This window comes from Danio aesculapii, chromosome 5, assembly GCF_903798145.1.
Source record: "Danio aesculapii chromosome 5, fDanAes4.1, whole genome shotgun sequence".
Lineage (NCBI taxonomy): Eukaryota > Metazoa > Chordata > Actinopteri > Cypriniformes > Danionidae > Danio > Danio aesculapii.
Window position 1 is genome coordinate 3766710 of NC_079439.1, and position 11520 is coordinate 3778229.

The 11520-nt window shown below is 38.9% G+C and overlaps 1 protein-coding gene across 1 annotated transcript in view; it reads left to right on the plus strand.

The window, feature by feature from the left end:
- Positions 1–11520, plus strand: part of LOC130228791 (scavenger receptor cysteine-rich domain-containing group B protein) — a 65880-nt gene that overhangs the window by 20605 nt on the left and 33755 nt on the right. Inside the window, exons 3-4 of the mRNA XM_056457232.1 lie at positions 545–577; positions 7835–7873. Coding sequence (XP_056313207.1) covers positions 545–577; positions 7835–7873 — 72 coding nt within the window. The remainder of the gene's footprint in view (positions 1–544; positions 578–7834; positions 7874–11520) is intronic.

The following is an 11520-nucleotide window of genomic DNA, read 5'->3' on the forward strand; positions in this document are numbered from 1 at the left end:
CAACCAGCCTAGGCTGATTTAAGCTGGATTTTTCAGTAGGGTAGACACATTTTCTTACAGCAGAATCACTTTACAGAATTTATGTTACCTCTAACAACAGAATCAATGTAACAACTGTCCTGGTCACTAGCAATCCAGTCTACCTTAGGGAGCCCAATGACCTCTTAACCTGGCCTGATGATCCATAGGACAGAAATAGCTTGGCCTGTAAAGAACAGTAAAGAAACTAAGCCTGGCAGTGTGAACATAGAGTCACGTGGGCAATAAAATCAGATTGGGGCCACATTTGCCTGCAGTGTGAACGTAGCCTTAATTATTTAATGCACGTGTTTATAAAATTAGCAAAACAGGTTATGTGTAAATGTATAAATTCTTATGTAAAAAAAACAAATATGTGCAATTTACATGTTTGTATGCATTGTGTGTGTGTGTGTGTGTGTGTGTGTGTGTGTGTGTGTGTGTGTGTGTGTGTATATGATTACAAAGTCATATGATACTTGAAGATGTTTTATGTTTAATAGTTTTTAATCTTTTCTGTGTGCAGGAGATCACAAACTGAAACGAAGATCGATCCCCAGTAAGTATCATTATAAAATTAACGTTTTTTTTGCATTTAAAACTAATATATAAACAATATGCGCCCTTAAGTAATGATGCCATGTATAGTAACCCCTTGCAATTGAACACAAACAATCTAGAAATCGCTGCAATATTGTAGCCACACTCTAATTAATTTAGAGCAGGGGTCACCAATCTCGGTCCTGGAGGGCCGGTGTCCCTGCAGGGTTTAGCTCCAACTTGCCTCAACACACCTGGCTGGGTGTTTCAAGTATACCTAGTAAGACCTTGATTAGCTCATTCGGGTGTGTTTAATCAGGGTTGGAGCTAAAATCTGCAGGACACCGGCCCTCCAGGAACAAGTTTGGTGACCCCTGATTTGACTGTTTCGTCTATATGGTGACTGAAGCTTCAGGTGTGCAACATGCGTGAATGAATGCACATACATCAATGATTATTAATTTAGATTCACTCTTTCTTCAGTCACATACTCTAAAATTCATGGTAAAGCCAAGGTTTTTGGATGTTTAAAGGGCACCTATGATAAAAATCATCTTTTGAAAAGTGTTTGGACAGAAGTGTGTGCAGGTATAGTGTGTCCACAGTCATAACGGGGTGATACAAAGACAACAAGCCTCTATTTTTAAAATTCCTGACGTTAAAATAGGATCCAAATCCCTCCCATTTTGAGGCCCACAGCAACGTGACGTAGGAGTGCGGTTTTCCTGCCCATTGAATTGATTAACATGTCTCCGCAGTAACACATATAATCATATCAACAAGACAGGATGTGCGCAAAGCAACCGGGATTAAAAGATCTGTTCAGCGCTCTGTGATCATCAATCCTCATCAGATGTGATCAAGAGTGAGTTTCACAAGTTTAAAATGTTTTAAAACCGTGCATGTGTGTATGAATTACAGCGATTCACTTTATCAGCACAGCCACGTGTCAGAACATTTATAAAAGAAGATGCTTCAATCCCATTTGTGGACGTTAAATCAGGTTTATTTTGTACATTAATATAACAGATATCCATACAGCAGTGGAGATTAACCTGTATCCTGTCACATTTGCATGCAAAGTTAAATGCGCTTGCTGTGTGTGTGTCCGCTGTGTGTGTGTGTGTAACGACACTGTGTGTGACTCAACGTTCTCATCGACTCATTAACTCCACAACAAATACATCAAATAATCATTGGGAAAGTTCTTACGGTGGTATTTCTCACAAACGTTACGTAAAATCTGCTTCATGTCTGTCACTGTGCTGGTTATCTGACGCAGCCGAGACAGAGATTGAGGCACACTCTGACAGGGAACGGTGGGCGGGGAGAACCAGCATTAAAGGCACAGGCAACAAAAACAGCTACACGCTGTTTAATGCAGAAAAATCCAATATTCTGAAAGGTATAATTAATAATCTGATGGGTGTTTTGAAATGAAACTTTACAGACGCATTCTGGAGGCACAGAAGGTTTATCTTAAATCTTGAAAAGGGGTAAAATAGGTGCCCTTTATCCGTTAAAAACAGTGGCGGTTCTAGTTTAAATGGCACCCTGGGCGAACCACCCCATGCAGATGCCCTTCCAGCCGCAACCCAGTATTGGCCAATAAACCGCCCAATATTATTATTAATATACAATTAATATTCTAAATAAATAACAGAAATCAATCCTAAATGTAACTGGAAAACAATGTAAAGAAAGACGCATGTGGAGTGATATGCAAAGATCACCTACGAAATCTTTTGCATGAATATTAATGACAGTTCTATAGAATACTAATAAATGCATATGTGTTATAGAATTATCTGTTGTCTTTGACCCGACTCATGGCCGAGAAAGTCTTACCTCCCTGACTCATTATCCCTCCTTTCTGCTTCATAGCCATGCTTAGTCAAAATAAGATCATCATCATATAAACTTTAGTTTTGTCAACTTTCAAAACTCGCTGCGTGCCGACACCTCTGCATAGAAGTTACACCAGTTACTCTGGTTTCACAGCACATAGACACGCACATTTTATCGTGTGATCTTATGCTGGGAGCGGATTCACACTGGGAGCAGAGCAGCGCAGAGCAGCGCGAGGCATGCAGGAATTGTCCGACCCTTCCTATCTGAACATGCAGCTCAACTCATTGTTCAAGCTCTTGTTCTCTCCAAACTGGACTATTGCAACTCTCTACTAGCCGGGCTTCCAGCTAACTCTATCAAACCTCTTCAGCTGCTTCAGAACGCAGCAGCACGAGTGGTCTTTGATGAACCCAAAAGAGCACATGTCACTCCGCTACTCACCCGTTTGCACTGGCTGCCAGTTGCTGCCCGCATCAAATTCAAAGCTCTGATGTTTGCTTACAAAGCGACCTCTGGCTTTGCTCCTTCTTATCTGCTCTCACTTCTGAGAGATATATGTGCCCTCCAGAAACTTGCGTTCTGTGAATGAACGTCGCCTCGTTGTTCCATCCCTAAGAGGGAAGAAATCACTTTCCCGAACTCTCACATTCAATCTGCCCAGTTGGTGGAATGAACTCCCTAACTACATCAGAACAGCAGAGTCACGCAACTGTTTAGTCTCCACTTTCCTTCCTAATCTGCAACTGTCTCTCTGGCTATACCACTAACTGTACTCTCTCAAAAAAAAAAATAAAATAAAATCAAAAAATTTACAAATGCTTTGCTTCTTAGACTTTTACACACCTGAAACTTGTCTATAGCACTTGTTCACTGCTGCTCTTATAGTTGTGTAAATTGCTTCCTTGTCCTCATTTGTAAGTCACTTTGGATAAAAGCGTCTGCTAAATGACTAAATGTAAATGTAAATGTTTTCTGCGTGTATGTGTCAGTTTGATTTCACCAGCGTTGTTTCAGCTGGACATAGAGAGTAACAAGCTTGCGCATGCAAAAGATGCTAAATGTGAATGGCCCCAAACGTCTTTATTCTGGAATTAACACTCTGAATCAATATACCTGCATGAAGTAAATGATATCTCAAAGCTTTTACTGGGGCTTATTTTTTTCTCCCCATCACCGTCTCCCTGTGCCGTCCCCCCAGCAAGATCCCGCCCCGACCGCCCATATTGCCCATGTCTAAATCCGACACTGGTTAAAAATACAGTAGGAACATAAAGAAATGTCGACATTCCCAACACAATCTCACGGCAAATCGTAACTGTTTGTCTTTGTGGCTAATTCGTATGAATTCATACGATCTAATTCGTACATTTTCATACGATTTGCTCATCCCCCAATGACGGTTGGGTTTAGGGGTGGGGTTCGGTGCCACGCCTCCTTTTTAAAATCGTTCAATTTCGTACGACTGAACTCATACGAATTAGCCACTAAACTAACAAAGCGTAAAGTACTTAGGTTTTCTCGTGAGATCAGGCTGACATTTCACAGTAAATTACCATATTTCATACACTTCTTTATCATACACATGTTTTTTTAGATACTAACATCTAAAATTAAAGCAGTGCAATAAACCTTACATGCAGTCAAGTGCGAAATTATTCATACCCCTGACTTTTTTGTGGTTTTGCTCAAATGCAAAGGTTTTTTTTTTCCACTATGATGCCTTTTGTACATCGTCTTATTATCTTTTAGGAGAAGCCTGTGTCATTTCTGGTCAAAAACAAACTTGCTGGTTGAATAAAAGTAATTTTAAGACTGAATCTAATTTCAGGTATGAATAATTTGGGGTTTGACTCTAACTTATGAGAAAACCATAGCAATGTCAACAAAAAAAGCATAAAAAGTCAATTGTCATGCAGAAAATTCTGGGAGAGTCAATGTACGGTTATTATGCACCGTAAAAATTCAGCACACTTACTGTTAAACAGGCTACAGATTTTTACCAAAGATTTTTTTACAGGCAAAAATCACAGACTTTTTTGCATTAATAAACAGAGACGCCTGGGATTTGACCTAAATGGGATGTTCTGGAAAAAAAGCCTATTTTCTACCGTCTTTGTGAGCCGCTGAAATAATACACCATCAATTCACAGTTACCTACAAAAGTTTGTAAAGGCACAGTCCCTGTCCACAAAAAACAGGACAAACAAACCCTCCAGCCAAAGTGACCAGCGTGTCTGAGGAGGGAAGAGAAGGGGTTAATTATTTGTCAGAAACAGCCCTTTCTGAACAAACACCACTGTAAAAAAATATCAGAAAATTAGCTGTTTACCGTATTTTGTGCTTCATGTTTTTATTTTTCCTCATTTATTTAATGCATTATGGGACCTTGATATTTCCTCCAACAACATTTAACCTTGAAAAGTTCAGACTTATATGAACAATTGTAAAATCTTGCCGTGATATATTGTGTGGGTTGGTGTTGTATATTACGCTACAAGCACCTTGTAATAAACTGCCAGTACATTTTCTGTTATTTTACAGACTTAATTCATTCCTCATAGAGTGTACTTTAAGCTTTTATTCCATTGTAAGTATATTTTTACAATCATTTTCCTAAAATAAATAAATAAAAAAAGTACATATATTTTTTATTTATTATTATTTCTACTATTATTATTAATTATTCATTCGGTCCCTTTATTAATCTGGGGTTGCCACAGCGGAATGAATCGCCAAATTATTCAGCATGTGTTTTACGCAGCGGATGCCCTTCCAGCTGCAACCCATCACTGGGAAACATCCATACACACTCATTCACACACATACACTATGGACAATTTAGCTTACCCAATTCCCCTACACTACATGTTTTTGGACTTGTGGGGGAAACCGGAGCACCCAGAGGAAACCCACACCAACACGGGGAGAACATGCAAACTCCACACAGAAATGCCAACTGACCCAGCAGAGGCTCGAACCAGCAACCTTCTTGCTGTGAGGCGATATTGCTACCAATAAGCAATAATATAGCAATAAGCAATAATAGCTTATTGCTATTTTTATTATTACTACTACCACTACCACCACCGATAATAATAATGATAATAATAATAATAATAATAAATAAATAAATATCAACAAAAGTAATAATTGTAGTGTAATGTATAATTGTAGTGTAATGTATAATAACAAAATATACTAATGTCACATTACATTAAAAAATGGTTATAAAATAAAATGCTTTAAAAACATATATACACGCTCAGAAATAAAGGTACAAAATCTGTCACTGGGGTGGTACGTTTTCAAACAGTACACTTTTGTTCCTAACAGGTCTTTAAAGGTGCAGTATGTAAGTTCTCATCTCTGGGTCAAAACAAATGCAAGCGCAGGTTGCCAGATTGAGGAGCAACAGGATTGTGCCTGACTATTGAGCCTAAAGGCTGATTTAAATAATATTCTAACCAAAACCAAAGGCACATGGAATATTTTTCATATTAAGCAGAGTTTTTGTCCTAACCAACACCTGAAATTGATATATTAGAAACGGCTTCTATTTCTCGCAGCTGAACCACAGAAAACTGACAATGCTCACCTCAGGTACACCTCATGTGCTTTATTCAGTGTTAAATGCTAATAATCTGAGTTTGAATGCCATCTCACATGACAATTTATTGTCATATACTGAAAGCAGCAGCAGATAGTTCACCTCAGATGTGGAAATAAAATTAATTGTTTGAAAATGATCTTTAGAACTGCAAACCAACACATATCAGTGATTCAGCATCTACATTTAATAATGTTAAAGAGGTTTAATATGTATTAATTAGATTAAAAAGCTTACCATTTCATGAGTGAGTGCACTATTCTGTGCTTCTGAATGGCTGTGCTTAAATTTCTGTCGTGTTTTGTCTGGTGCAAACAGCCAAATTGCATATCACTGCAAATATCATCACGTAGTGTGTTGTTAGGACACGGGGTTACAATGTAACCTGCTCACCTAATGTTTACATTCATAATATTTATATTATTTGCTAGTTTATAACCACCTCATGTGGAACTCTGAATCTGCGTCTCATTGTAGAGTCTGCTACTGTCCACTGAAGGTCACATTTCAGTCACAGGCGCATGCTTTGAGAGCCTTCCCGACTGAGTGAATGAAATACGCTTTTTTAGCGCAACCCGGGGTGCTGGGATATAATTGGCTAAACTGGCATTGGGCGGGTTAAAGGACCAAAACAAAGACAGTCATTCCAGCTCGTAATACACATTTTCAAAGCAGAATATCTGACTTCAGCATTGTATTTCAGATAAACAAGAATGTTCACTGAGCAAGTTTCTGAAATATCTGCAAACATATGATGGTGTTTTTATGCTTTACAAGAGTCAAAAACTTACATACAGCACCTTTAATGGTACATATTAATACCTAAAAAATACAAATCTGTACTTCATAATACCTTAAAGGTACAAATATGCAGCTGTAAAATTGCTAAAGTGTACCTTTTGAAAAGGCACTAGCCCAGTGACAGCTTTTGTACCTTTTATTTCTGAGAGTGTACACACAAACACAAACTTTTAAAAACACGTTATTTAATAAAGTAATATAAATATAAATTAAGATTGCATTCGCTGCATAAAACATATGCCGGAATATTCATTCTGCTGTGGCGACCCCTGATAAATAATGGATGAAGTCAAAGGAAAATGAATGAATTAAGTGGATTATTAATGTATATTAATGCAAATTATTAAATATTTAAACATTTTTTAAGTAAAACATTGAAAGTTTGTACTTATACAGTTGACATCAGAATTATTAGCATTTCTAATCATCATAGTTTTAATAACTCATTTCTAATAACTGATTTATTTTATCTTTGCCATAATGACAGTAAATAATATTTGACTAGATATTCTTCAAGACACTTCTATACAGCTTAAAGTGACATTTAAAGGCTTAACTAGGGTAATTAGGGTAAAGTTAGGGTATTTAGGCAAGTCATTGTATAACAGTGATTTGTTCTGGAGACAATCCAAAACACATATTGCTTAAGGGGGCTAATAATATTGACCTTAAAATGGTTTAAAAATTAAAAACTGCTTAGACTTTAACTGTATATTATTATAATATTGATAAACTGACTTGCTTGTCAGTTGATCAGATCTAGTATTTAAAGTTGATTTATGAGATTTGTGTAAAAGTTCTGCTGTGTTTTGGTCTGTTTCTCACCCTGAGCTGAATGCACAGTCTTCCTGTTTCCTCAAGTATAAAATTACAGGAAAATAGATGTAGTAGATATAGAGGGCTGCAGTTCTGGAGGGCCAAGAACCTCCTTTCAGCAAATAATTTGACTACAATCCTTGTTTTCTCTCTCTCTTTCCCTCTCTCTGACTTTCTCTCCTGTTTTTTTTTCTCTCACAGCCAACAACACAAATGTTCCCGTGAAAACCCAGTCTCAAGGTGAGCATCTCAGAAATGTATTTTCTCACTCATCTGTACACTCACACTCACTTGTTTCTCGCTACCTATTTAAAATGAGCTGAATCTACACAATTCTTTAAGGACAGCTTAATTGTTTTATGACCAATCAACTTAAATTTGTAAAAACTAATATATTAACTTAATTCCTTCATGTTGACCCAACACAAATAGATTTTTTACAGTCTTGGTGTAGCCTCATTTAATTATGACATACATTTCCAAGGGCGGCATGGTGGCTCAGTGGTTTGCACTGTGGCCTTACAACAAGAAAGTTGCTGGTTCGAGTAACGGTACTTTTGAAAACACTATCAGTTGGGTTTAGGGAAGGGGGTGATTGGGTCAATTGGTGCTTCTGAAAACACTGTCGGTTGGGTGTAGGGAAGTGGGTGGGCAGGTCAATCGGTGCTTTTGAAAACACTATCGCTTGGGTTTAGGGAAGGAGGAGGGTGGGTCAATCAATCAGTCAGTCAGTCAACAGCAACCTCTGGTGGATTTACTTGAAAACAGCAGGCGCAAATGGCACTCGTGAGAGAAATTTGAGATCTGTAAAAGCGTACACAGCAGCCTCTGGTGGATTTACAAGAGAACAGCAGGCGCGAATGGCACTCGTGATAGAAATTTGAGTTCTGTAAAAGTATACACAGCGGCCTCTAGTGGATTTACGAGAGAACAGCAGGCGCGAATGGCACTCGTGATAGAAATTTGAGATCTGTGAAAGCATACACAGTGGCCTCTGGTGGATTTACGAGAGAACAGCAGGCACGAATGGCACTCGTGAGAGAAATTTGAGATCTGTAATAGCGTACACAGCGGCCTCTGGTGGATTTACAAGAGAACAGCAGGTGCGAATGGCACTCGTGAGAGAAATTTGAGATCTGTAAAAGAGTACACAGCAGCCTCTGGTGGATTTACGAGAGAACAGCAGGCGCGAATGGCACTCGTGAGAGAAATTTGAGATCTGTAAAAGAGTACACAGCAGCCTCTGGTGGATTTACGAGAGAACAGCAGGCGCGAATGGCACTCGTGAGAGAAAGTTGAGATCTGTAAAAGCGTACACAGCGGCCTCTGGTGGATTTACGTGAGAACAGCAGGCGCGAATGGCACTCGTGAGAGAAATTTGAGATCTGTGAAAGCATACACAGCGGCCTCTGGTGGATTTACGAGAGAACAGCAGGCGTGAATGGCACTCGTGAGAGAAATCTGAGATCTGTAAAAGCGTACACAGCAGGCTCTGGTGGATTTACGAGAGAACAGCAGGCACGAATGGCACTGGTGAGAGAAATTTGAGATCTGTAATAGCGTACACAGCGGCCTCTGGTGGATTTACAAGAGAACAGCAGGCGCGAATGGCACTGGTGAGAGAAATTTGAGATCTGTAATAGCGTACACAGCGGCCTCTAGTGGATTTACGAGAGAACAGCAGGCATGAATGGCACTCGTGAGAGAAATTTGAGATCTGTGAAAGCATACACAGCGGCCTCTGGTGGATATGTGAAAACAAAAACTGCAAAAAACTATAGCTCCTGGAGCGTATTTGACGCTCACCAGAAATGTATATAGGGGTACGTTTTCAGTATGAGTCTGGGTAAATGTATTGTTCATTGTTTGTTCATGCATGCTGGGAACTGCACATCCACTCAGTTCAACCAACACAATTAATTCATGTTGTCCGATTACAAAAATGGTTCGTTTTAAAGATTTAAGTGGTTTGAAGAAGAAACAAATAAACTGTCCAAAAAAAGATTCATGTTATTTCAGCTTATATTAAACAAGCAGTTTGAACAAGCAGCAAAATTATTATAATTATTATTTTAAAAACACACCCTTTTAAGAAAAGACGAGTTTCATTGGCAAGAGAGCAGGTCATAATTGCCTCTAAGGCACAAGAAAAAAAGACGGGTCACTTCCTCTTGCTCAATTTACACAATCCCCTTCTCCAGCGCTATGCTCTCGCTCTCTTTCTGGAGTCGTATGTCATATTTAGACTTATTAGTGTGCCTTAAGTTGAAGGGGATTAGGGACATTCTTAGAGGGTCCATTATATCATTATATTCGAGCTGTGTACACTAGACAACGACCTTCATATGAACAATAGCAAAAAAGAACCAAAAAGTACACAAATATATGGAAAAAGCACATTTTTGGACAAGCACAATGGAATAACCATGTGTTATTTGGATATGATAACCATTGTAATAGCATTTTAATGATAATGGTATGTTTTTAAATATCATGTAAAAAAAAGTTTGGAATCATTTCGATTTTAACTTTTTTTCTTGAAAGAACAGTACACAGCGATTGTCTTCTGACGACATCAAAAATTAAGTTAGTATATACCTTATTACACAGACAGGTAAAATATAGAGGGGTCTGGCTGCAGATTTGCACTTGCACTTTCAGGCTTGCACTCTCGGGCTTGCACTCGCAGGCATCCACGCTTCCTCTGCAAGTGACGTCATTTACAACACCTGCACTCTCCTGTCACGTCACTTGCAATCGACACAAGTAAACCGGAAATAGGTTTCCAGTTCATTTGCATTGCCAGTGATGGCATTGTTAAATACCTCTAAGTACTTACATTGACAGATCCCCCCCCCCCCATATCCCCCGAAAAGCGGTTTGTGTATTCATATGATTATAATGAACTATTAGCGGCAGCACGGTGGCGCAGTGGGTAGCACGATCGCCTCACAGCAAGGTTGGGTCAGCTGCCGTTTCTATGTGGAGTTTGCAAGTTCTCCCTGTGTTCGTGTGGGTTTCCTCCGCGTGCTCTGGTTTCCCCCACAGTCCAAAGACATGCGCTATAGGGGAATTGAATAAGTTAAATTGGCCATAGCGTATGTGAGTGTGTGCAAGAGTGTATGTGTGTTTTCCAGTGTTGGCTTGCGGCTGGAAGGGCATCCGCTGTGTAAAACGTGTTGCATAAGTTGGTGGTTCATTCCACTGTGGCGACCCCTGATTAATAAAGGGAATAAGCCGAAAAGAAAATGAATGAATGAACTATCAGGTCTAAATGGACACACAAAGTGTTCTTCAACAGTTATGAATAAAAAAACACCAGGATAATGTAAATTTGAATTTTGGTTTTTATTTTAAACATTTCAATGATTGTAGTATTACAACTAACGGATACACATTATGAACTTGCAGCAATGATTCTTGAACGACTTGGGAGAGTATTCTTTATTCAGCACGTCCCAGGATGATGGGTTATATGCACCCGAACTTTTCATTTTCAGCCAGGCAGCCCAAGGGCTTCCAGTGAACTGTCTTTCCATTACAAAATTATCACGTGTGCGATCTGATTTCTTTAAAAATCAAGCGATCTTCACTTCCTGTTAGATATATGATATGAAGTGGGTCTCAGACTGAACAAGAAGCACTGCATTAAATTCCATTCCCCCCCCGCCAAGTGTTTACAATATGATAGTTTATTTTCCCCCAGTATTTTCAATGGAATTTCTGCACTAGCCTGTTGCTACTGATGGCGCTAGTGGTTACAATGGTCTTTCATCTCGTTTTACGCTTGAGCAACTAAATGAATGCTTAAGTCTATTTAACTGATTGTTTTGTTATTACATTACAGCATCGATGCTGTAAAAACAACCTTGTGAAATTGAAAATAG